Genomic DNA, 27895 nt, shown 5'->3' with positions numbered 1-27895 from the left:
CTGTCCTTGAGACCTGTCAGGGCATTGGTAGCCATTTAGGGAATGGCTGAAATGTGGAGTTGTGAAATTGATTTAATTAGAAACAGGAGAAGGAGTATCCAACTGCTTTCCATAGGCTCCCACTGAGAAATCCGTGAATGTTACTGTGAGCTTAGATGTTGCAACAGCAGTGGAGACTGTTGCCAGCTTTGGCACTTGTACAGTTATTGTTTAATACATACTATAAGACTAGGCTAGTTCTATCTGTTTCAAAATGGACTTTGGAACTCTTTACAATGCTAAAGTGAAAATTAGTTCTCTGACTACTTGTTTTTTTGGGCAGGTGCGTCTGTAGGACAATTAATTCCTAGTAGAGATATTACTTTACAGAAGAGAACTCTAAGTAATTTCAACAGGAGAATAAAGAGTGGGTTAAAATTAAAAGTTATAAATACTTTAGCCAGTAGTTGAACACACACACACACACACACACACACACACACAGGTACATGCAGACAATATAAAATGTGTGTACTTTTTTTTCAGAACCATTTGAAAGTAAGTTGCAATCGTTGAATTCTCCTTTACTTTTAAATAGTGCATTGTTTATTCCAAAAACACAAGGATATTTGTTTAAATAATTGCACTGCAGTTATCAAACAGAAATCTAGGTTCCTATGTATTATTTGGTCTGTAATTCTTATTCAGATTTGATAGCTAATCCAGTAATATTCTTTAGCAAAAAAAAAAAGTAGAATTGTGGTTCAGGATACATTTAGAACCACAAGTTGCACCTGGTTGCTATGTCTTGCTAATCCATTTCGATTTTCTAAAACTAAGTTTTATGGTCTCTATTTGAGTTGCTGCTGCTGCTAAATCGCTTCAGTTGTGTCCGACTCTGTGCGACCGCATAGACGGCAGCCCACCAGGCTCCCCCGTCCCTGGGATTCTCCAGGCAAGAACACTGGAGTGGGTTGCCGTTTCCTTCTCCAAGCATGAAAGTGAAAAGTGAACGTGAAGTTGCCCAGTCGTGTCCGACTCTTAGCGATCCCATGGACTGCAGCCTACCAGGCTCCTCCATCCATGGGATTTTCCAGGCAAGAGTACTGGAGTGGGGTGATCCCTTAGTAAGGTCATTGAACAGAAAACTTATTAACAAAGAGATCTTCCTAGAATGAGGTTTTCTGGCCTAGCCATACCATTTTATAGGTGCGACTATCAAGGCTCAACAGTAGATGAGTGGCAAGTTCCAAGCACTACAGTTAGCATGCATCCGAGCCAGAATGAGACCTACCTAGTTCAATGCCATGTCCACTATGTCCCATCACCTTTGGTATTTGAGATGCAGAAGTAGTTTCAAATAGTCTTACTGGGTTGTCTAGAGCTCTAGGAAGTAGCAGACTCGGTTCTCTTCCAGTATTTACAAGGAATTTCCTTTGCTTCCAAACTAACATTTGACTCACTTAACGTTTACTCCCTTGATGAAGGCTTCTCAGATAAGCTTTTTCAACTGTAATAGTTTCCCCCTGTGATTTCTGATAAATTTGACTGTGATATTTGACAGTTCAAAATGTTTTCTTGGAATTCTCTTGTTCCACTTTATAGTGCCTTGGTAGGATGAGTTGGTAGTGAAGATCCCTACATTTGCTGTTGGAAACTGTGTAGTCATCTCACAGAGGCGTATGGGTGCTCTCCGACTCATACCATTTCCTGTGTATGATGTGGGGACCTCTCAGATTCGGTTATAAGGGTGAGAAGAGAAATGGGAGGGATCCTGTACTTACTGGACCTTCTGTGTACCAGACAGGTCGTCCTAGAGCAAGGATTGTTTTGTTTGAATTCATAAAACTCTGTGGGCTATATATATTCCCATTTTGGTGACGAGGAAGCTGAATTTTTCTTGAGGTTGATTTCCCAAGGTCACGTAGCCTGTTAGTAATGGGTCTGATTTCAATCCCACATCTGACAGTGTAGATGTGAAAAGAACAAGGAAAGACTTCATTAGACAGTTCATTGATTCATCAGACTGGTGTTAGGTAGAGCGCTGTGTGCATTGTTGAAGTCAGCTGAGGTTCTTGCCTTCCAGAGAGATGAATGGTGTAGTAGAGTTATGGGAGTTCAAAGGAGAAAGGAAGGGAAATAACTTCTAGCAAAAAAGATTAAGGAAGGCCTCATCAAAGAGTTGGCATTGGTAGAGAGAGCCTCAAGGGATGGCAGAGTTATTCATGAGGAGATGTGGAAAAAGGAGGATGAGCAAAGATATGGAAATAGACTGGGACAGGAAGAAGGAGTGCAGGGTTTGGTTTGATTTTAGAAAGGATTTCTGTTGGTTTGATTTTAGAAAGGATTTCCGAAAGGAAATTCTGGGAAGGAAACCTTGAAAGGAGTCAAAGGCCAGGCTGAGGACATTTCTTGGCAGACTCGTGGAGGAGGGTCAGGTGTTGTGTGGCTATGGAATTTTGAGCTAGGAAATGACTTGGTCAGATGTGACCTTCTGTCATATAAACGTAATCTTGTAGCACAGAGGAGGATGCTTGGGACTGAGTGCGTGCAGGGAAGCAGATGAAGATGATAATGGCAGTAGTCCAGGTGAGAACTATGAGACTCTGAACTCAGGTAGATGAAAGCTAGTAACAGGGAAGAGGAAACTTGGCCTAAGGTGTTATGCAAATAGACTCAAGAGGACGTCTCAGCTGGGACGGCAGGGGTTGTTGTCAATAACACTTCACTTTTATTTTATTTATTTTTGTAGTTGCAGTATGCAGGATCTTTAGTTGCAGCAGTCGAACTCTTGGTTGAGGCTTGTGGGATCTAGTTCCCTGACTAGGGATTGAACCCGGCCCCCTGCATTGGGGAGCAAGGAGTCTTAACCACTGGACTACCAGGGAAGTCCAGTCCAGCACTTCACTTGTAGATTACCAGGAATTTGGTGGTATTTTGACAAAACTAAAGACCATGCAGTAAGAGAAATTGGTCCAGAAGAGAAGATAGTATGTGCAATTCTGAATATACAGCTTGATTTTAGGTGAGAGAGGCATAGGGACATCTGGAAATATAGATGTGGAGTCAAGACTTGAGATGGATGGGTGGGGAGTCTAGAATGGAGTTTCATGGGTATAGATTTTAGAGTCTTTTATTTTGAGGGGATTACTGGAAACATTAGGTAGAAAGAGCTTGCCAAAGGAGAGAGGGCAGAAGGAAAGGGAAGAGGGCCAAAGACAACTCATTGGGAAACACTTGAATCAGGGTGTGGGAAGAAGACCAAGTGCCAGGGGGGCAGGATAACTAGGGCAGAACCGTGCTCTGGGAGCTGTGGGAGGGGAGGTTTTTCACAAGGAATGAAGGATCAACATTGACATGCTGGAGAAAGGTGCCTACAGCCAGATCATAACAAAAGGCCTTGCATTTAATTTTTTTTTTTTAGGAGTCCTCTCTACTGAGAGTTGTGAGAGTGCCTTTGGGGTAAAGAAGTTCACCTTAAAGCAGACGTTTGGGGACTGCTAGTAGGTAGTTTGTGGTTTGGAGAGAGAAAATGATGTTTGAAATATGTCTATTACCTGACGGGAGTCCACAGGGTGTAAGAGACAGAACCCCAGCTGCGGTATCATAGAGGATTTATTGTTTCAGGTAGATCTAGGAAGTCTAGAGATGGAGTTGGCTTCAGATGGTCCTGGATCTCGGGGTTTCACAGTTGTGAGAGTTTTCTCATGCTTTCCATTTCTCAGCTTCAGTTGTCTCTATGTTAGTGTTTTTGATTTTGTTCTTTCCTGTGGTATTTAGCCTGTCTCCATATAATGGGTAAAATAACCTTCAACAGCCCCACGTAAGTCTTTGCATCTTGAGATCTGAGATGAGCATGTAAAATCTTCCTTTTTGCTTTTAGCAGCAAAATCCCCAGAGGACTTTAGCTGGCCAGACCTGTCCCATGTGCTGTCCTTGAACCACTCTCCTCTTTGGGTTGGTGTGGTCCATCCTGGGCCCTCCGCTTATCCCCACTAGGACCACCTGGAGTGAGGAAGAAGCCTCCCAAAGAACTGATAGTGGAACCAACAGGCTCTGAGCCTTTGTCTTTCAGTGCTTAGCAGCTTAGAAGTAGAGGCGATAGAACATGTGATATACTCAGAATTGGGGTTTAAATTAGTATTTCATAAGCAGCTAGGGGCAATCAAGCTGGAGAATCAACAATTCATTGTTACAGTGTTTGACATGGAATTCAGAAAGTGTAGAGAGGCTAATGAAACCACAATTTGCTGGCGCATTTACCTGTTTTGCTGCTGCTACTAAGTCGCTTCAGTCGTGTCCGACTCTGTGTGACCCCATAGACAGCAGCCCACCAGGCTCCCCTGTCCCTGGGATTCTCCAGGCAAGAATACTGGAGTGGGTTGCCGTTTCCTTCTCCAATGCATGAAGGTGAAAAGTGAAAGTGAAGTAGCTCAGTCCTGTCCGACTCTGAGCGACCCCATGGACTGCAGCCTACTGGGCTCCTCCGTCCAAGGGATTTTCCAGGCAAGAGTACTGGAGTGGGGTGCCATCACCTTCTCCTTTAACTATTTTAATCAAAGCTAATTATTTGTTCTTTGACTAAAAGTAATACTGTCTACAAGTAAGTGAAAATGTCTTTAATATTCTACGAGCATGATTGAATTTTCCAGTAAGGAAATAGGCAAAGTCATTTCTTTCATGTATTGTCCACTCTTAGTCAACCATGATTTATTCTGTAGTAGAATTTTAATTCAGAATTTGTTCATCATTTGCCCCTGTTGGCTTTTATGTATACATCAAAGATTATGTTAGACATGCTAAAAATACTTGTATCATCGATGTACTTGGCTTTGTAAGGAAATAATCCTAAAATTAATGGGTACTCAATTTTTAAAAATCTGGATGCATAGGAAGATAAGGAGAAGGGAGGAAAAACGACCTGTATCTTACCGTAGGAAATACCTATGGTTAACATTTTGTTGTTTACACTTCTCAACTCTTCTCTTAGTATATGTATGTACTTTCTTTTCTCAGCATGATTGGTTAAGACCAATCAGAATTTACTCATGGAGGTGAGTCACATTTGAACAAACCTAAGCTCTGCCAGGAAGGCAGGGCTGGTATTTGGTAGGCAACCAACAGTGTGTGCCGTGGTTCCTCTCTCTCCTAGTCACATCTTACTCATTTTATCTAGTCTGTTTTGAGCCCCTTCTGCTATTAAAAAGTCTTCCCTGGTCTTCCTTATCCAGATTCCTCTTGCACCTTCTCTGCTCCTCCCCATTTAGCACTAGATTGAATGCCTTGTTATTTCGTGTTCCAGGTGAGTCAGTCCACACCTGTCTATTCGATTCCACAGACTCTCCTCCAAGTGCAGCACCTACAGTCACTGTTCTGCTGCACGTGATCTTTGGTGACAGTGACCACATTTTAGAATCTGAAATTGAGGGAGGGGTTAAGACAAAGGATCTCTTCTTATTTTGAGTTTATTGAAGTAATAAACCTTATCAGCCTGTATAAAAACTGCATTCCATTGAAGGTTTATGTTTAATGAATTATCCTTATTTAAAAGAAATGAGAAATGTCTTGGGAAAATTCAGTACTTACTTTGCCCTACCTGTGGTACTTGGCTTATAGTAGAAGGTCAGTATTTGCTGGTTATGTTAGCAGTAAATTTTTTTCTTACTCTGTAACATGTTTCCTCATATGGGTGGATATTTTGTGTGTTTAGTGCCAGAAGATAAATGACTGGGTTGTCAGGATAAACTTTGCTCGGGAAATTGTAACTGCTGCCAGGGTTTTTATTGATTTGCCTATAAAATAAAGCCTTCTATGGGTTACTGACTATACAAGGAAGTGGCATATACAAAAGGGTCGTGGGTGCCAGGATAACTTAAGTTTCTTTGAATTGAATAAAGCTCTTTTAGTATATGGTGGAGTTCTAAAGGGGCTATAGCCTGAGTTTTAGCAAGGACAAGCTTATTTTTGATTAAGCATTGCTGCTTTTCTTTTTGTGCATTTAAACACAAATACATAATATTTTACATATATATATGTATATGAAATAGTTTTCCCCTTCTCTGTGAAGGAAGACTACAGTAAAAACCTTGGGAATTTCCATAATGAGAGTTCTTAGTACAGGCATGTTTATACAACATTTAATTTTTATATATACTTCCATGAAAGTTGTATGAAAGTATAAAATTCTTCCCTGGTATGAGAAGAAATAGGGTAAAACATTATTAGTGGGTTCAGGACTCTCTGCTCTACTGTATCAGATAAAGTTTGTTTAGCCTTGGTAGGAAGCATGTTCAAGGAGACCTATCAAGGATGCTAGTCAATTGCTGGCCTTCTGTATTCACTAGGAAAAGAGCCACTTTGGTCCTTTGAAAGTCATTTGTAGAAAATAACACAAAGCAACATGGTTCTGTTTCTAGAGTTTCCATTATTTTATTTTGATTACCTTATACAATGTCTAAGATTTACATTCTTTAGCAGTGCTCGTAGGAATTTAGACAAAGCACAGAGGAAACAGAGGCTCACTTTTCTCATCTGTTAAAAAAAATAAGAGCAGGCCCACTGCAACATAGTAGGGTAATGACAATGTAAACTGTTACACAAGTGTTAGTTTTTGTTAAGATGTACTGATACCAAATATCCCTAACAGGGAACACTCTGTTTCTTTTTTTTTTAACATTTGGCCACCCTGCTCAGCATGAGATCTTAGTTCCCCAACCAGGGATTGAGCCCGAGCTCCCACCACTGGAGTCGTAATCACTAGATTGCCAGTGTTTGGTCTTTTTTTTTTTGTTTTAAATAAAAGCAACTCTCTACCACCACCCCCCACACCACCACCACCTCTTTCTTGAGTTCTTAATTTTTCACAGGAGCCAGCAGAGTTCTGAGCCCATACCTTAAGATACAAATAAATAGATAATTAAGGACTTATTAGAGGTATGCATTATAAGTTTTTTTTTTTTTTCTTTCAAAATTGTTGCATACGTTTTGGGTCTTGCTGATGTCCAATTATATTTAATAGGAGACGGTTGCTCACCTCCTGTTGGATGCTCTCCCGTGGCCTTCCTTGCCCAGTTGGGTGTTGAACTGGAAACGCCATCTCCGAGGGCAGAGTCATGGGCTGGTGGTTGCGTCTGTTGTACTTGGCACGGAGCGTGACGCCATGCAGATCCACCCACTTGAGAGAATTTAATGGCATCGCAGGAGGGGCAGCCTGGAGGTGTTTGGGTCCCATCTGCGAGAGGTCATGTGTGTGGCTTTGAATGCAGCTCTATCGGGTAGGGACACGTAGCTGTGGAAAGAAATGTAGAGGGAGGCAAGGAGCCGTGGCCGCGGGGGATTAGATCAGTGGGGCCCCCCTGAAGGGAAGGGTGGTGCTCACAGTTGTTTTCTCTCAGGACTTGCCACAAGGTCAGACCATCTGGTGGCCACCTCTGCAGAGGAGCAGGAGGCACACGAGTGGCTGGGAGACTGTGGCTCTGTAACCTCCGGCCGGGACCTGTCCACCAGGTGACAGAGAACTTGCCATGGGCCAGGCTGGCTATTGTCTGCGTGCAGAGTGTGCTCAGGCCCGGGCCTTCCTGCTGCAGTTGGTCTGCCTCCCTCTTCTCACTCCTCCCCATGGCTCCTCACAACAGCTGCTGGAAGCTTCTGACCCCTTCTCCGCCCTCCCCCAGCTCAGTCCATGTGTCTAGTGAGTGTGGATAGTGCAGTCCTTACCCTACTGTTTCCCGGCTGGAATTCCAGCCAAATGGCCACAATGACATTTCTGTCCCAGACAAGAAGAAACCTAAATCCAGGCACTTCTCAGAGACATAACGCCAATTGGCGTACCCTCTAGTTCACACCCGCCTCTCGTGTTTCTTTTAAACCACTTCCCAAGTGAAGAAATCCCAGTCTAATTCAGCACATCTCATGAAGGTATGAACCCTCTGGCATGGATGACCGTGGATCAGTGTCCATTTAACCAGGGCCAGTCCAGCTTTCCTACTTCTGGGAGGGTTGGCAGATAGAAAATATCATGTAGCATGTGCATTAAGAATCAAGAATATAATTGCAAACTCTAGCCTCCCCTAGAAGGAGCCCCTAACATGAATCCTTGGTCCTTATGAATAATAAATGCACCCAAAACAGACTCAGAAAGACATTATTCGCTGAGCCACTTGTATCCTGTTTCCTGGAACAGTTCCAAGTCCGATGGGAGTGCGGAAGGCTAATGGATTGCTGTTTCCCTCTCCTCCACCCTCTCTCTGTCTTTCTCCTCTCAGTCTCTGCTTCTGGGACTGCTGTAACAAGCAGAATAAATAGGAGTTGCCTTGAGGTAGACCGTGTCCCCATTGGAAGTCCTGCTAGACTCGTTTTAATTCTGTGTGATCGTGTGTACAACCCCAGCCTGTGTTGAGATAACACTGTTGATCAGGAGACTGGTGTTCTCATATTCAAGGTCCACCCCTTTTGCTTAAGAAAATATACTACCAGAACATGTTAAGAAAGAACATTGTTACTGTAGCACTTTCAGATCAAGCCAAGTAGTTCTGTCCTTTTAGGAGACTGGAGGGGAGTCAGGGAGTAGCAATGAAACAAAAGGAGAAAACCTGCAGAAAAGTCAAGATCATGAGTCAGCTTTCCCCCATACCTAAAGTAGCAGTGTTACCTTTTTCTTGAATCTGGTCTTATACTGGGGCTTAGTTGAGGCATTAGAGCAAACACCAAGTGTCTGTTTCATCGAAGGTCTCACACAAGAGGATCCAAAGTGAATATGACCTAGTCCTGTCCATAAGGCACCTAAATACAGTTGAAGGAGATACACCAACTTAATAATAACCAGAGGCAAAGTAAAATGCACTCAGTGAGAGCTTTGTCTAAAATAATCTGTGGAATCCAGGAAAGGGAATATCGTAATAGTTCCACACTGATGGTAACATCCAGCTTGCAGTGATGATGAATAAGGTTTTCAGCTGGCAGAGACTGGAGTGTGGGTATTTCATATGAAGGCAGTGCCATGAACAGAGGATCTGAGGTGGAAAGCAGGGTGTTGCTAAAACGTAGGATACAAGGAACATTCAGGAATAAGGTGAGAAAGGAGAGGATCATACTGAAGGTCTAGCTGATTCAGTTGTAGTGGGGAGAAGCATTTGGGGAAATGCTCAGTTGTGCTTTTTAAGATTTAGATCTCCCAGTATTACAATGAAGTGGTTTGAGGCAAGAATCTCATGGAGGTTCATGGCAGTAATCCAGGAGGAAGAAAATGAGGGTCTAGACTCGGGTGGCAAAGCAGGGAAAGTAAGAATGGATGGATTGAGACCTTCCACGGGGTTCTCTATGGGTTTTGGAGACTAATGAGCTGCAGTGGGGGGAAAGGGGTGCAGACGAGGGGAGGAGGGTTGGTGATGTCTGGGACCGCCCACCATTAGTGGCAGAAAATGGTACCACTTTTCATTTCACTCTTATGTTCTCGCTATAATGAGGTTTTTTTTTTTTTTCCCTTTACTACTACTACTACTAAGTCGCTTCAGTCGTGTGGACTCTGTGTGACTCCATAGACGGCAGCCCACCAGGCTCCCCCGTCCCTGGGATTCTCCAGGCAAGAACACTGGAGTGGGTTGCCGTTTCCTTCTCCAATGCGTGAAAGTGAAGTCGCTCAGTCGTGTCCGACTCTTAGCGACCCCATGGACTGCAGCCCACCAGGCTCCTCCCTCCATGGGATTTTCCAGGCAAGAGTACTGGAGTGGGGCGCCATTAGTGCTTCATAATCATCACGATAATAGTAAAAGATACAAGTATCATCATTTATCTAATTAAAAACTTTATGGAGCCAGCCAGTAGGTCCTCATGAAGTGAGTTACAGAGAAAACTGTTGGATGTGGCACAGACCAATGCAGACCGAGAAAGGGAAGGAGCTGGCCTTTGCTGGCAGAGGGCCGTGGGTGGCAAATATTTCCTCAAGGTCAGCCATCTCTTGGTCCTCAGCTTGTGGTGTGCTTCGTCGCTCGGTTGTGTCTCTTTGCAACCCTTTGGACTGTAGCCTGCTGGGCTCCTCTGTCCATGAGCTTTTCCAGGCAAGATTACTGAAATGAGTTGCCATTTCCTCCTCCAGGGAATCTTCCTGGCCCAGGGGTCGAATCCGCGTCTTCTGTATCTCCTGCATTGCAGGCAGATTCTTTACTGCCTGAGGAAAAGCACAGTGGAGAGTGCTTTGTATCCTAAAGAGTCAGAATGAGTTTAGGGCTTGCTGCCTGCCACTCTTAGCCACCCAGGGATCCCATCTTACCCCACTTTGCTGCTGCTCATCTCCGACTGTGGGGAGGATGCCCCGTTGGTCTGTTGGAAATTCCTCCATAATTGCAGTTCTGAGCTCCTGATGCCTCAGTCCCTACTGTGAGCTCTGCTCTGCTGAGAGCTGTTGATCCTCAACCAAGGCTATTAACTCACCCAGGTCCACTGTGTTTCACCTTCTGGGAATTATTTCCCAACCTTTGGTGACACACCAGAGGCATCGAATTGCCGAAGGACACAGATAAGCCTTGGAGCCAGCTCTGTGAAAACTGGAATGCTGGCCCCTCTGCTTACCCGCTGTGTGACTTCTGCCAAGTCACCTAACCTCTCAGGGACCCAGAGAAGTAGGGCCCCTGTCCGGAGAAGATTGAAAGACAAGAATGTAAACCACCTAACTCAGTGCCTGCAATTACTGTGGGCACCTGACACAGTAGGCTTTTCCTTCCAGGGTTTGAGACTTTGTCCCTAACCCCATTCTTTATTCACTTTGGTCTCTCCTAGCGGTGAGTTTTTGGACATGAAGCATCCATAGTGTCTACTATAAGAAATACTAGGGGGAAAAAAGAAGTACTGGCTCGTAAAATAAGCAACGTGTAAAGAGACTTGGGAGGGAACAGTTGCTGAAGCTGCAGAGGCCTTATTAAGCTGCTGTGTTTATTATTCATTAACCCAGCTGCTTGGTAAACATGGGTAGATGCATTCCCGAAGGCTCCACTTGATCTGTTTACTCTTGTAAGGAACCAAGTAATCAGAGTGGTGTGAGTAGCCTGCTTTTGGAGGTTAGGCTCCTTTAGTTTTCCCAGGGTTTATAAAGTATAAACAGGCAGATCCTTGGGAAAGGGAAGCAAATATTTTGGCTATTGTGGTTCAGCACTCTTTTCTGTTGGCAAGTAAAGGTAATCACACTTTGTGAAACCCCTCTTTTCAATACAATAGACTGAACTCCTCAAGGAAAGCCCATAGATAGGGGAACATTCAAAACCAATATTAGAGATAAAATTCTGTGACAGCCTTGGTCTGTTTACAGTGTTTGTTTTTTGGTGGACTCAGCTTTTTAAAGCTGATCTTTCAGATAATAGTCACTTGCCACCCTGGGGACAATGGAATCTGTTCTCCCTTCTATTCCTTATGATCCAATTTGATCTTATAAAGTGTGACCTTTTGAACACTGCCTTCCAGCTCTGAGGATTATCAGTTGAATGTAATTTGTGAGTCTGGGGTATAGAAAGTCCCCTGAGAGGGCTTGTCCTAAGCCTGCACTAAGGTAGGCTCTGGGATGCTATCTGTTTTCAGGGAGGAAATGCTGAGAATGCAGTTTCTGACTATTGGGTTGACACACTTGTGGGTGGCGACAGAATTGTGAAATGCAAGACCTGTTCTTAGAAGCTTTTGTATTTGGCCTGTAAGACTAACGTGCTAGAAACAATGAGTAGAAGACAGCCTGTTTAATGACCACACAAAGCATGTGTATGGTAAGAACTGAAGTTTTTGAGGGAAGTTACACAGGTGGTGACGATATACAGCCTTGAGTCCTCCTTTTCCTATTTGGAACCAGTCTGTTGTTCCATGTCCATTTCTAACAGTTGCTTCCTGACTTGCATACAGGTTTCTCAAGAGGCAGGTCAGGTGGTCTGGTATTCCCATCTCTTTCAGAATTTTCCACAGTTTATTGATCCACAGTCAAAGGCTTTGGCGTGGTCAATAAAGCAGAAGTAGATGTTTTTCTGGAACTCTGTTCCTTTTTCATGATTCAGAGGATGTTGGCAATTTGATCTCTGGTTCCTCTGCCTTTTCTAAAACCAGCTTGAACATCTGGAAGTTCACGGTTCATGTACTGCTGAAGCCTGGCTTAGAGAATTTTGAATATTACTTTACTAAGATGAGTGCAATTGTGTGGCAGTTTGAGCATTCTTTGGCATTGCCTTTCTTAGGGATTGGAATGAAAACTGACCTTTTCCAGTCCTGTGGCCACTGCTGAGTTTTCCAAAATTTGCTGGCATATTCAGTGCAGCACTTTCACAGCATCATCTTTCAGGATTTGAAATAGCTCAACTGGAATTCCATCACCTCCACTAGCTTTGCTCGTAGTGATGCTTTCTAAGGTCCACTTGACTTCACATTCCAGGATGTCTGGCTCTAGGTGAGTGATCACACCATCATGAGTATCTGGGTCGTGAAGCTCCCAGTTTTTTTCGTACAGTTCTTCTGTGTATTCTTGCCACCTCTTCTTAATATCTTCTGCTTCTGTTAGGTCCATACCATTTCTATCCTTTATCAAGACCATCTTTGCATGAAATGTTCCCTTGGTATCTCTAATTTTCTTGAAGACAGGAAGAAGCACAAGCTGGAATCAAGATTGCTGGGAGAAATATCAGTAACCTCAGATATGCAAATGACACCATCCTTATGGCAGAAAGTGAAGAGGAACTAAAAAGCCTCTTGATGAAAGTGAAAAAGGAGAATGAAAAAGTTGGCTTAAAGCTCAACATTCAGAAAACTAAGATCATGGCATCTGGTCCCATCACTTCATGGGAAATAGATGGGTAAACAGTGTAAACAGTGTCAGGCTTTATTTTTCTGGGCTCCAAAATCACTGCAGATGGTGACTGCAGCCATGAAATTAAAAGATGCTTACTCCTTGGAAGGAAAGTTAAGACCAACCTAGATAGCATATTGAAAAGTAGAGACATTACTTTGCCAATAAAGGTCCATCTGGTCAAGGCTATGGTTTTTCCAGTGGTCATGTATAGATGTGAGAGTTGGACTGTGAAGAAAGCTGAGTGCTGAAGAATTGATGCTTTTGAACTGTGGTGTTGGAGAAGACTCTTGAGAGTCCCTTGGACTGCAAGGAGATCCAACCAGTCCATCCTAAAGGAGATCAGTCCTGGGTGTTCATTGGAAGGACTGATGCTAAAGCTGAAACTCCAGTACTTTGGCCACCTCATGCGAAGAGTTGACTCATTGGGAAAGACCCTGATGCTGGGAGGGATGGGGGCAGGAGGAGAAGGGGACGACAGAGGATGAGATGGCTGGATGGCATCACTGACTCAATGGACGTGAGTTTGAGTGAACTCTGGGAGTTGGTGATGGACAGGGAGGCCTGGCGTGCTGTGATTCATGGGGTCGCAAAGAGTTGGACGTGACTGAGCGACTGAACTGAACTGACTGACACAGGTGGTGCTCGTGGTACAGAACCCACCTGCCAGTGCAAGAGACACAAGACGCAGGATTTGATCTCTGGGTCAGCAAGATATCCTGAAGAAGGGAATGGCTACCACTCCAGTATTCTTGCCTGGAGAATTCCGTGGATAGAAGAGCCTGAAGGGCTACAGTCCATGGGGTCGCAAAGACCCCACAACTGTCCACGGACACAACTGCAAAACTCGGCACCACTCACACTGGAGTCAGGAATTTAAGAAGTAAAGGTTAGGTCATGAGGTGAAGCATTTAAAGATACAGTGGCGAAGCTGGCTAGTTCAGAACTCAGACCATTTGCTGGGGAGGGATAGTTTTATTTTTTAAACATTTATTTGGCTGCATCGGGTCTTAGCTGTGGCATGTGGGATCTTAGTTTCCCAACCAGGGATCGAACCTGTGTCCCCTGCATTGGAAGGCAGATTCTCAACCACTGGACCACCAGGGAAGTCTCCAGGAATAGTTTTAAATACAAGCCTTGAAAAATCTTAACACCATCTTCTCCAGTCCCTTCTTTTCTTTTCCGTATGGTGAAACCTGAGAGGTGAAAGGCCATGAGGCTGATGATCTGCAGTAAACTATTGTGAGCCTGGATTGAGGAATGCCCTTGACAGGCATGCAGTTTAGAGCCTGGTGCTAGGGTGCCTTGTGAGAAACTGTGCAGGATGAGACAGCTTCTTAGGGAGGATTTAGTTTAGGAGCGTGAACCTTGTGTTAAAACTGTAGCGCTACCTGGGAACCTGGCATGGTTGTCCTTGCAACTGAAGAAATAATTCTACACACTCACTCTTTGGGTTTCTGAGTCCTCTTTCACTTTCCCACTCCCCCCAACACACACACATCTTCCATGCCAAATACTGTGTTAATACTAAGAAATGATCAAGTGTTATCCTTTCCAGGGCTATTTGTATTTTAACTGGGATGAAAACTTCTAAGAGAGAGTATTGCATCTAAAAAACAGTTTCCCATCTCTGTGACTTAAAGTTTACCAAGGGTAAAGGAGCCATCGTTATGTCCTAGAATCAGGGTGTCTAAGAGCAGATTGAAATGAGGGGAAACTGAAGTCTAAGAAGAGGATGTCATTTCCCTGGGGCTGAGTAGGCACTCATTTGTGATTGAATTGCTGACCAAGGTTGGGTTGGGGGTGGGGGGTGGGGGGAGTGGTGCACTGTGTTTACAGAAAGAAGAGAAAAGATAATAGAAATAGACCCTTTCAAGGAGAAAATAATATGACTTGATGACTGTGATCCCAAGATGTGAAGGGGAGAGAGCATTAAAAAAAAAAAAAATCATACATATAAAATCTCATTGCTTGGGAGAGTGCCCTGGAGGGAACCAGGAAATTGGAAAAGTCCTATGTTTAATCATCTGGGCACATAACTATCATTTTTAAGTCAATACAGCTGACCCTTGAATAGCATGAGTAAATCCACTGATAATTTATAGTCACCCCCACCCTTTATCCAAGGTTCCTCAACATCCAAGGATTCTACCAACCATGGGCTCTGTGGTACAGTAGTATCTACTATTGGAAAAGAAATGCATGGATGGGGACCCATGCAGTTCAAACCTGCTGTGTTTCAAGGGTCAACTGTGCTTAAATCTACCTGCAGTTCACCTGTTTATAAGTTACTCACATGAGTTGCTGTCCTGCTTTTCACTTTTCCCTGAAGTTTTCTATCCAACTTTTCCTCCTGTGTCTGAGTGTCTGGGAACATGGTAGAAAAAGTGGGACTCAGTCTAAATTGCGGGGCTCATTCTGAATTGTGTGTGCCTTTCTTACCCAAGGAATTCTAGCCTTTTCTTACTTCACTCTTAACTCGCAGTTAAATATGTCTCTTTGAAATTTCCTTAGGAAAAAATTTATTTGCTTTTTTAAACATGCTTTTGTTTGGGAAGTTCTGCTTAGAGTAACTTTCACTTTTTGCTTCTCTTTTGCGTGGAATATGCTGCCCTTGGTTATGGAGAAGTAACAGGATGCCTCCCGAAGGCATTCATTCCTCCTTGCTCTGATCGGTATAAAGCTCCTGTCTGCTGTATACCAGGGCTCTGTATTTGTGAGGCACTTGGAAAACACTGCAAGCTGCAGAGAGTGACCATGAATAGCAAACTTAATTTGGTCTAATGTGTTTTGGCTTGCTTGACCTCACCAGAATAAAAATGTGCCTGTTTAAATTATTGTATTGGAGTTAAAAATTCTAGAGGCATTTATCTCATTGGAAGAACCTTGGGATCGCTTTAGCAAAGGTTTAAGTCCATGTTTAATGTCAGTTAGGTTTGAAAGATGTTTAATGTAGAGCTTCAGTAACGATTGGGTTATTGTGAGTTCTGAATTTTAAGAATCTGAGTTACTATTTTTCTCTTGCTACTTTTTTTTTTTCCTAGACGATTGGCTGGCAACGACCTTTCTTTTATCCACCCAAAGGCCTTGTCGGGGTTGAAAGAACTCAAAGTTCTGTAAGTAATGCAATTTTAGAGTTTCACAGCTGGCTGTGTATTTTCTTTCTGCATAGTCAACATGCTTGGAGCTAGGTTAAGCACAGTTTCTTTAGGTTCAGGATTAAAAGATTTAAGGACAGGCCAATGGGTAGTGTGGGAGGCTAGAGTGTGATTTAGGCAAACTTGGGTCTAGATAACAAAAGTTAACGTCTAAATAATAGGTATTCTGAACTCCAGTGCATTACAGTTGAATGTTAGGCTTTATGTGTAGCTAAAGCACTGAATCAAAATCATATTTAAACGTCACTGGCAAGCTTTGTTTCAACTTCTCTCCACCCACCCGCATTGTTTCTACTCTTATTATATTAATAGCTATAAGAATTTTGAATTTGCTGACCCTAAAGGCAAAAAAGCTTACAAGAGCTCCAAATGGTAAAAATCATTTTAGAGCTAAAGGGAATTGAGGTGACACAACCGAGCGACTGATCTGATCTGATCTGAAGATTTACATAGCCTGTGAGGCATCAGGAAGTAAATTCCTGGCAGGGAGCAGGAGCTTGGAGGTTGGCAGGTTGGAGAGCAGGTGAACCGATCAGCAGCCCCACTTTGCCACTACCTCTCTGGGGAAGCGTCTGTAAGTCACTCAGCCTCTCTGGTTCAGTGAGTTAGATGGGCCTTTCCCCATTCCATTCTGTGGTGGTGATTCTAATCAGGTAGTCATTTTATTAATGTGACCAGGAAGGGCATTAGGCAAAAATAGTAAAGACTTCATTTTCACTACTGGTCTATACCTCCATTCTCCAGGTTGGCGATAATTAGATAATCAAAGTTTTATTTCTACCTCAGCCCTGTATTCACGGAGGACATGGCCACTGTTCCTAAGAGTTCAGAATCTGCCGTCCTCTGGGCAAGATTGTCGTTATCTAATGTCCATGTTTCTGGACTCTGCTTTTATTCCAGATGCTTTTTTCTAGAATAAAACTTTATTCCAGGCATTAGGGATTCTAGTGGATTTGCTTGCTCCGTTGCTGTTGTTTAGTCACTTAGTCCTGTCCAACTCTTCTGCAGCCCTGTGAACTGTAGCCCACCAGGCTCCTCTGTCCATGATTTCCCAAGCAAGAATACTAGAGTGGGTTGCCGTTTCCTTCTCCAGGGGATCACCCTGACCCAAACCCACTTCTCCTGCATTGCAGGTGGATTCTTTACCACTGAGCCGCCAGGAAAGTCCTTACCTCCCAGTTAACCTGTTATATGTCCCAGTTAACACTCATGGTGCCTCAGTGATGAATATTAATTAGGGTGTCTTAATTTCTGAGAAAGAGTGACAAAACAATCCCAGATGATCCAGCACGTCTGTGTTAGGAGGTGGCTTGAGAAATCAGCCTACTATATTTCTGGCTTTAACGACAAATGCCTCTTACTCTTTGGCAATTTTCTTATCTTGGATGCATTCCACCTTGACTCCTCTCCCTTTCTTGCTATTGGAAAGATTTTTATTTTAAAGAAATGGTTTTAAATTCTTCTAAGAAAAAATGGTCGCAATTGCTTCTTATTCACTAACCCAAGTTTTCCTTCCAGAACCCTCCAGAACAACCAGTTGAAAACAGTACCCAGCGAAGCCATTCGAGGACTGAGCTCTTTGCAGTCTTTGTAAGTAAACTTTTTGGTTTTCTGCATCCTTGCATCATTAGGAGACCACTCAGGCTGCTAAATATGTACAGAACTGGAATCCTAGAGAAAGAAGAGATGTACCCTCTCATTGGGGATAAAAATGGGAATGACTGGCTGCTGTTACGGAAATGTCCTTTGAAATATCCTGTCATCTCCAAGGCTGGGAGAAAGCTACAAGGTTGCATGTGGCAGGTGATTACACTCTCTTTGGAGTCAGAGTTGTGTATGTACTGAAGTCCTAGAGTCTTGTGCCATGACACTCAAGAAACAGCCACAGAGAGGTTTCTGTTTCGGGTGGTAATGATCATCAGAGCACAGTGATTGTAGATCTTTATCTGTGGACACTGAACACGTGTAAGGGACGGCAATTTAATTGCCTGTGCTGTCTTCTTGTTTTTTTTTTTTTTTTCAAGGCAAAGTTGGCTTGATGTGGAATATTAAAGATTTCAGCTCTTCAACAACAAGGTCCTGCTGTATAGCATAGGGAATTATATTCAATATGCTATAATAAACCATGCACGCTAAGTTGCTTCAGTAGTATCTAACTCTTTGCAACCCTATGGACCATAGTCCACCAGGCTCCTCTGTCCATGGAATTCTCCAGGCAAGAAAATACTGGAGTGGGTTGCCATTTCCTCCTCCAGGGGATCTTCCTGACCCAGGGACTAGATTTTAGAAAAGATTGAGAAGCACAGAACTGAACTAACCCGCATCTCTTACATTTCCTGCATTGGCTGATGGGTTCTTTATCACTAGCGCCACCTGGGAAGCCCAATGGAAAAATATATGAAATGTATATGAATATGAAATATACATATATATAACTGAATCACCTTTTTGTATACCAGAAAGTAGCACAACATTGTAAATCAGTCAAACTTCAATAAAAAAAAGATTTCAGCTCTTGGTTTTAACCATGTTTAGCCACTATTTTCAAAAGCTTTTTCATGTAGCACTTAACTTTATTCTTGTTTGCATTCTTTCACATATAAATGTGTGTGTGTGTGTATATGAACCTAGAGAACGGGAGTCATTGCCTCTGTGGTTTGGGTATGCATACCCCACTTCTCCCTAGAGTGGGGGGATCAGGTGAGCAGCAGTAGTATCACTGGAACGTGCAAATCCACAGAAGAGTCTAAAGAAACAACCATCTTTATGTTAAATAGACAAATATTTATTCATAACTAGAATGCATGTTGTGGACTAGCGTCCAGTCTCCCCATCCCCGACTTAAAAGATCTGGTTTCTCTGTCTTCAGGGACTAGATTTTTAGAAGAGATAGGAGCACTGAACTGAAGCATGTGGTTATTGTAATCTTTTCCCAAGATTAAGAGAAGCCCTTCATGTATTTATCTGTCAGAATATTTATATTGCTCTCAAAAGGAGTTCAGATAAGTTCAGATTAATTAGAATTCTGGAACAGGCCTGTCTGGTTTTGAATCCACACTCTTGCCACCTGTTAGCTGTGTGATGTTGGACAGGTTATTTAAAATTCTCTGTGAGTCGTTTGCTTATTACCTACCATGTACGTTCATGCGTGAAAAGCACTTCAACAATATATGACCTGTAGTAAGTTGCTCAATAAACATTTGTAGAATCTATTAATAGTAATAATGGTGATGACTATTTCATCTGTTCTTTCGATTGCTAGATTACCAAACTTGCCTACCTAGGTGAAGGAATCGTCTGAAAGTAATGAAAAAGTATTCTTTATAACAAGCAATTTCATTGTTTCTTATTCTACTACAGTAATGAACACAAATTTGCATTGCTTCAGTTCGTGTCCTAATACTAAATACAGTGGGACTAAGGCCTAGTTTCTTGAAGTGTGGCACTTGGACCACCCACAGCAAAATCACTAGGGGGATATAGCTAGAATACAGATTCTTAGGCCGTATCCCAAGAGTCACGATATTGTCTCTTTAAAGGTAGGGTCCAAGAAGCTGTATTTTAAAAAATTTACTCCGATCATCCTTGTGTATACACAAGTTCTGAGAATCACTAAATGAAAAACTGAAGTAGAGACCATACTTAAGTGTTCTGGGCTATATAATTAGGTTGTCACCACATCACGTATCTGTATACTAATCTATCCCATAGGTTTTTAAATTGCCCTTTGAGATAACTGTGAATGTAAGCATTAGTAGAAATGCAAGTGAGCTAGGGACTTAGGTGAAATGATTGACTGGCTCATCCCCTCCACTGGCTAATATAAAATAATTTTTAACTGAACCAAAAGCATATCACTGGAAATTGTAAATTATAGATTACCTTTGACTTTAGATATTTTTATAGTTAATGGGCAGTGAATGTGGAAATGAAAATATATACTAATAAAGCATAGCATATGCTATAAAGGCCAAACTTTAAAATATATCTAATATCATAAAAGGTATCTGGGGTACTGACCATTTAAGTTCTGGTTTCAATAAAAATTTATTTAAGGTAGAAATTTGTTAAGTAGCTCATTTCACCCAAATGCCAAGTTATGGAATATAAGAATTTGTCATAACTAATTGAATAGGATTCTGAATAGATTCTTTTGGTGAATAGATTGGAGTGAGTTCCTTTAAAGAATGTGGTTTCACTGCCTCCACACCATTTCTAACCTCAGACAGACGTACACAAAGAGACCCATCTCACCTCCCTTGGATCTGAATTCATTAGACATTTTAAATAGTTCTCATTTTCTTTTGCTTCTTCAGAATTTGTTTTCCTTCAGAACCTTCATACAGAATTGTTCTTATTTCCCAAGACTTAATGATCAAAATATTCAATCCTTTTGTCTAGCTGGAAGGCTGAAAAAGAAAAGGCTAAAATCTTTGAACGATAGAAAAATTACCAAGAAAATACACAAATAGATTTTTTTTTCTGATTTGTCATCCTTAAGTGCATTAAAATACACATGGCATTTTTGGTAATTTAGATGATTTAAAGGATTTTTTCACAGAAATAGTAGGTTTTTCCTCTAAAGTAATGTTTTAAACCAAGGATACTGTGCTCATCACGGCTAAGTGCATTGCATAGTTTAAATTATGTCCAAAATTGGGATGGATGGTTGGGGTAAGGAGAGGAGCTAAACTATTTTTTTTAATAAAGGCATTGGGGCTTTTTTTTTTTTTTAATGTATATCAGAAATACAAGGAGCTATATGTCAGGGCCGTTTTATTTAAGAAGGAAACGTTCATGGGTTTGTTAGCATAGTGGGTGTAGTGGTCAAGTTAGATACAATTGAAATTCTGTCCTGGTGTAAAACAGTCTTATCAGCACTTGAGTCAGTTTGAAAATCTGATCTTCAGACCTGAATTACATGAAAGGTTTCCTTATGGTTTTGAAATAGTGCTTAGAAGGAGCAAAGTTCATTAGGGCTTGAAATTGACCAGAAGTGGCTTGATTCAAGTGGGTGATGATGGCCGTAAAAGCTGAAAGTGAATTGTAGATATTAATGAAAAGCTCACCTAACAGCCCTCCATGAAGCTATGAAAATGGCTAAAGCATTGCCTGAGTCAGATATTAAAATGACAAGTCAGAATTTGTTCCACTAGAATTTAAAACAATTTTTTCTTTACAGTCATTCTCACTTATATTGACTATTAGAAGATTTCAGTGACTAAATTTCCTAGGTTTTCTACCATAACAAAATTTCTTAAATATTTTAAACTGGTAACAGAATATAATACTTTAATGTTTATATTATTGGTAAATGAGGAGTAGAGAGAAAAGGGGGGAGCTTTTGATTATACTGAACAAGTGTTGATGGTAGCATAGACATTCATCAGAAAATACACATAGAATTGTTACTGTCATTTCATTTAAGGCAAGAGAAAAAACCTATGTTGAGTCTCAGTTAAATATAAAACAGGCTTTTGAGAATAGGGAATAGAAGCACATTTTAAAGACAAAAATAGTAAGGGAATTCAGTCAATACATTGTTAACTATTTAACAATTGAAGTGCACTTAAATAAAGTAATAGTTATCTCTTGCCAAATGGAGCTGAAATGGTAAAATAACTTACGCCACATAATCTCTTCACTTTGTGAGATATCTAATGCTATTTACTGCCACTGTTGAAAGAATTAGTTTTTGTTTCTTTTTTTGGTCTATTAATTATGATGAATTTTAATAGCGTAGATCGTTGGTACAAATGCACGCTTTTCTAAGACCATTTCTCTGAGAAACGTTGATCTTGGTGTAAGTGCAAACTCATTATATTTATGGGTGTGCCACCAACACCCATGTGAATTGAGGCATAAGGATTAACCATTTGAGTCACCCCAAATCCTTTTTCTCATTAACTTTTTATTTAAGATTTCCATTTTCTCAAAGTTCTTCCTTTTGATTTTTTATGGCTGACTTTATAATCTGGGGAAATTTTTAACAGAGGAAATTGTGTCTGTGCATTTATTGTTTATAGTTATTTTGCATAGAAGGTAGTTTCCTTACTGTTCTTAGCTCAGAGCTCACCTAGTTATCTTGCTCAGTGAAGACCACCCTTTTCTTTGGTGAGGTGTGGCACAGAATTCGGCAGGAGCCCAAGTGGTGTGTATAACACTGGACTTTTGTTTAAAAGGCCTGGACAACTTTTCTTATAGTGTTTTGCCACATCTTTTTTCCTTCCAGTTTTATTGAGATATTAATTGGCATACAGCACTGTATAATTTTAAGGTGTACAGCATAATGATTTGACTTAACATACATCTTATGGAAAACTCTGAGTCAACTTTTTGGCCAACTCAATTATAGCACAGTAAGTTTAGTGAAAATCCATCATCTAATATAGACACTTGAAATAGAAAAAACGTTTTTTCTTTGTGATGAGAACTCTTAGGATTTACCATCTTGACAGCTTTCATATATAACATACAACAGGGTTGATTATGTTTATCATGTTGTACATTGCAATCCCTAGTAGCTATTTTTCTTAACACAGAGAGGACTTAAGGCCAATGGAGTGTTGTATGTGTGGGAAGCATTGCTCATTATTTTTGTGAATGTTAATGAATATTATCTCATTATTACAACATAAGCAGTTTACACTTTTAAACTATTATAATGCTGAGAAACTGGGGAGGGATCTCAATTTGTGCTTAAAATATAATCCAAACTCCTCACCTGGCCTCCAGGGGTCTGTGTCATCTGGTCCCCATTTGCATCCCACCTGGGTCTCCCTGGTCCCTCCACTCTCTTCCTGCTGTGTTCTAGTCACTAGAACCTTCTGGGAGTTGCTGGGACCACACCAGCTGGTTTCTGCTACTGAGCCTCTGCCCTCACTGTTTGCACTGCCTCAAACACTCCTTGCCCACCTTCCTTGGCCCCTTGCTCTGGATCTGCTTATGGTACCTTCTTAGAGATGCTTTTCCTATTCAGTACGTTTTCAGAAGCTACCCTCCCCTGCAGCCCCTGCTAATCCTTATCTCAGTACCCTGTTTATTTACTTCATAACACTTTGTAAGCACTTTGCACTCATTTTTCAGTGTGTTAGTTATAGTGTGGGTGCCTCTTCCTCATGCATGTGGTGTGCACCATTTTCACTTTTTTGTGCCTAACAAGATGCTCAGTTTACATGTGTTGAGTGAATTGCAGACAAATTAGCTACAAGGAGAATTTAATTGTATGATTTAGTGACATTATATGGTTAATTGTATGGTTGTATTTCAGTTCCACCTTATTTATAGAAAATGTACAGATGTCTGAATGTGAAATAAATGTCCTTAACTCCTCTCCACTCAAAATATATATCTCTCTCCCTAAATAGAAGTACCTTGAGTCTGTGAAATGTGTGCATCTGTGTGTATGTGTGTGTGTGTGAATGTGTGTGTTTTGAACACACTGCTGTCTACTCAATAAAGTGGATCTGCTAAGCAACTCTAGCCAGCACATTACCGGTCTGTTACATAAAGGATGCCTGTCTTTTCTCAAGGCGTAGGTTCTAGAAACTCCAAGGAATAAACAAGCCTAAAACTCTTTGTTTTTAAGTGGATTCTTAAGGCAGCTGCTCAGTTTCTGGAGCTCTCTCCTTTTTAGTGCTCTTCCAGTTATCCTGACTACCAAAAAAGGAAGCTTCCATCAGATCCTCACCAGGACCAAGGGTCTTTGACCTCGAGCAGTCTGCCTTTGGGAAGGAGACTGCATTTCGATCTGGGGCACTTAGTTGGGAGCAGGGGCTCAGCACTTACTTGGAGGGGAAGGGACAATTATGGCAGGATCTGAAGCTAGAGCAGCGTAGAGAAACTGGAAGCATGAAAACCACTCTAAAGTCAGAACTTCCTGAACTTGAAATCTGCCAAAACTGATTTCTTCAAAAACAGGCTGCCATTTTCACCTTGCACCCACTTCGTGTGTGTGTGTGTGTGTGTGTGTGTGTGTGTTCACTAATTTTCACCAAGAGGTCTAAGCCTCTAAGACATGGATTTAAGTGGTGAAGATATATCAACAAGGGATTTGTGAAGAAAATTGAGATTTGCCCAGGGCATGCAGTTCCTCAACATATTAATTACTAGCTTATGTTTGTGTTTAAAAGCAGGTATTCCAACAATTATGCCTGATTGTGTCAACACTAACATTTACGACTAATCTTCTCAGATTTTCAGATGGGGATTTAACTTTTAAAAATGAATAATCCTATTAGTAAAGTGTCCTTAGTTCCAAAATTTGGGGAAAAATCGAAGTAACTCAAAAGCCACAAACATGTTGATCAGAGGAACTGTTTAATTTTTTCTATGGATAGTTGGCCCTTTTCTTAATATCTGTTAATTTTGACAAACTAATTTTTCAAATGTACTTATACCTAAGAGAAGAGGAGAGGGTTGCTTTGGTGGTATGTGACACATATTTTTAACTTGCCTGGTAGTAATAAGGATTGTTGAGAATCTAATTAAATGGTTTGTTGATATAGAAAAAAATTTTTTTTAATTATGTTCTTACTTTTTCCCCTTTGGTACCAAGTCAAAATAGAAATTAAATTTAATATCAGATATTATATTTGTAAGTAAAGTGGTTTATTTGCTCAGCTTAGTTTCTTCTTGTTGTTTTTCTGTATTTTTGATAAGTGCATTCTGTAACATAAAAGTCAAGCTTGAGATTTATGGTTCCTTTCTTTTTCTTTTTTTGAGAATTGCAATTTAAGTTTTATTTGGGGCAAAATGAGGACTGCAGCCCGGAAGACAACACCTCATATATATATATATGTATATAATGTATATTATATGTATATATAAACATGTCATTCTTCCATACAATTATGCTTAGCCAAAAATTCAGATTTTTACACATCTCTTTGTTATGAAGGAAGGGAAACAACTGACTTTCACATGCTGGTCTTAGAAATATTAGATTTGGGAAGAACTTCTAGTAAAATGAAAGAAATCAAGGATGTTGTGGCTATGGTCATTTTTGTAACATTTTTTTTGGAACGCTGAGTAGTTGTGTGACTTGGCTTGACTCATTCCACTAGAAGCGTTGCTGAAGGCGATTGTTGTTTCTGTCAGGCGTTTAGATGCCAACCATATCACCTCGGTGCCTGAGGACAGCTTTGAGGGACTCACTCAGTTGCGGCATTTGTGGCTGGATGACAACAGCTTGACGGAGGTGCCAGTGCATCCGCTCAGCAATCTGCCCACCCTGCAGGCACTGACCTTGGCACTCAACAAGATCTCCAGCATCCCTGACTTTGCGTTTACCAACCTGTCCAGCCTGGTGGTTCTGTGAGTATCCATCCCTTTTAACACCATATATTTGTGTTAATTTGGGGGCAGAAGCAGAGTTCTTGTGGAAAATTGTTTTGAAGGAACCTCACTGAATTGTGTTCTTGGAGAGCTGGTGTTTGGAGGAGCTGCCTATTTTTACAAAATTACATGTGCTGACTTTTGAAAATACAGATCAGGATAATTTAAAAATGAATGGCTGATGATAACAGTTGAATCTCTGGAAGTTAAATGGCCATTTGTAGTCAGGAGAAGAAAGTGGGTCATGCAGCAAAGCCTTGTATGGCTTTTTGTGTCCCAGCTGTGCATTCAGTAATAAAAGAAGCAGAATTCTTTTGGAGACGCGCATAGAAAACAAGTTTCAGTGATATTTCATGTTTCTTTACCAACTTGTCTATTCAAGGAGTATGTGATTCTCTGTTGTTTTTAATCTTCAAAAGCTTGAACATAATTAAGTGGCATTTTTTGTAAAATCTGTTACCAGTTCTCCCTTATGAAGCTGACATTTCCCCCATGTCCTCATGGGAGAATTCATCAAAGTTTCGCTTCATATAATGAAAAGTGCGTCAAAACTTTAGTTTGGATATGGGTAACTTCTCAAGAATCTTCTGTGTGTGTAACCCTTCTCCACTAGAGCGATGCTTCTTTTCCATTGGCCTCCTGTGTTCAGTGAATCTGAGTTTACACCATGTTTATCAAGAGATGCCTACTCAGTGCCGTTTGTTTTCTGTTAGTCGAGTGTTGCAGTGTTTGGCTGCACCATTCCTTTAAGCACTACCAGTTTAGACATCTAAACATGATAATAATTGCCACTAGGTCACATGAAAGTCATTGTGATGCTTTTTTCCATAGGCATCTTCATAACAATAAAATTAAAAGCCTGGGTCAACACTGTTTTGATGGACTTGATAACCTGGAGACCTTGTAAGTTTATTTCTGTTTTGGATAATCACATTTGGGATGTTGATGGTGCAGTTGGGCATTTCACTGCAGAAAAAAAGTAATGGTCTTGAGTTCAGCTCATTATTAATTTGCTATAATAATTAATTTGTTTTAATGTACAACTAAAGTCTTGCCTTCAGCTAACACAGTCATGAAAGCTAATCTAGGTTTCTGGTTAAAAAGTTGCACAAGAATGAGCTTGATATTTCTTACAAAAGGACATGGTAAAAACAGCTGAGTCTGCCAAGCTATATATCTTTTCAGAAATTTTGGTTCTATTACAACGTATGATAGACAGTTTCAGAACTTGGAACCTTATAAAATTGATTCTGGAAAAGCTGGTTTGTTTCTTTGTTTTCTCCGTGATCTCAGCTGTTTTGCTAATTAACAGTGGGCTTGAATACTGTCTCAACCTTTATCTGCTAAATGCAATGAGGGTTTCCATTTTGCTTAGGATACTTTTGTTGTTGCTTCTGTTGTTAGAGTGAATTCTGGCTGTTTCAACTGTCCGCTGTACCATGACATGATGCAGCTGCGTGTAAACAAGACTAGAACCTTTGTATTTGCTGTTTTGATTTTATCAGTGGCCTTTGTTAGGAGATTTTTAGTATTTCCCATTGTGGTATAGTGAATGATTCAGAGTGTCCCAGTTAGATGGGTAAGTAACACCTGATTGAAATGTTTAGGGTTTGTAATATCAGTATTTTGTTTGACTTTTTGGTTAACTGTCCAGTCGATGAGAAGACTTAAATTCTTTTAGTACTTTATTAATTCACTTTCCTGTTTAAACCACTAAAGGATATAAACATCAGTGGGTATTTGAAAGTGGAAACTCTTGAAGAACTGACCAACCCAGTTCTTCTTTCCTAAGTACGTAAATGCCAGTGGAAAAGAAGACTGGGCCAGCCTTTTGATCCTAAACTGTGTATATTATTCCAAATTATATTAAAATTAAATGTTTTCTTTCCAGTTGATTTTTTAACTTACCACTCTTTTCTGTGTGGTAAAGGAGAATAAAATAGGTCTCCAAGGAGCTGAGTGTTTGTTTACTCTTATTCTGAAATCAGTCGCTGATCATATGTGAACATTCTCTCTAGGTTAAATGAAATGAAAGTTTAAATATACTCAGAATTAAGATTTTTTAAAAGTACAGATCACTATGGCTTTTCTCTCTCCTAATTAATGCAGCTTTTTCAACAATTTTTAACTTACTTGAGGACTGTAGTTGTATGAACCCATCTGAGTCCTTCTTATCCTGCTGATAGTAGGGCTGAGGTCAGCTACCCTCATACCAGAATTTAACTCTAAACCTCAAATAGAAACCTGAGTTTCAGGCTATTGTCATGTATAAATGGATAGTCAATACATTCTATTTTATGGAAAACTGCCATTCAGGTGATTTGTTTATTTAATGTACCAGTAATACGTGATTCTGAGAATTCTTTGAACTTTTAAAGTTGTTGACTTAAAGCATCATTATCCTTCAATTAAAAAATAAGTTTAAAAAATAAAAAAAGACAGTAAAATCCTAATATTTTTATGGTAAATTCAGTGAAATAAAGTTGTAAAAAAATGTTTAAAAATGAAGAATTAAGATTCTTTTTTGTATTCAATATTTTAAGAAAAAGTGTAAATTTAATTAAATGGAATGACAGTTGTTGGCAAAGAAAGATTACCATCCAGAGGATGTGAT

General features: G+C 40.8%; 1 protein-coding gene across 2 annotated transcripts in view; it reads left to right on the top strand.

Moving 5' to 3' along the window:
* The window catches only part of LGR4 (leucine-rich repeat containing G protein-coupled receptor 4), a 104839-nt gene that overhangs the window by 60436 nt on the left and 16508 nt on the right, over positions 1-27895 (top strand). For both annotated transcript variants that reach the window (XM_010831786.1, XM_010831785.1), the window contains exons 3-6: positions 15832-15903; positions 17464-17535; positions 25045-25260; positions 26113-26184. In XM_010831786.1, coding sequence (XP_010830088.1) covers positions 15832-15903; positions 17464-17535; positions 25045-25260; positions 26113-26184 — 432 coding nt within the window. The remainder of the gene's footprint in view (positions 1-15831; positions 15904-17463; positions 17536-25044; positions 25261-26112; positions 26185-27895) is intronic.

Source organism: Bison bison, unplaced genomic scaffold (genome assembly GCF_000754665.1).
Source record: "Bison bison bison isolate TAMUID 2011002044 unplaced genomic scaffold, Bison_UMD1.0 scf7180017864531, whole genome shotgun sequence".
Classification (NCBI taxonomy): domain Eukaryota; kingdom Metazoa; phylum Chordata; class Mammalia; order Artiodactyla; family Bovidae; genus Bison; species Bison bison.
This window is presented reverse-complemented; position numbering and strand designations above follow the sequence as displayed.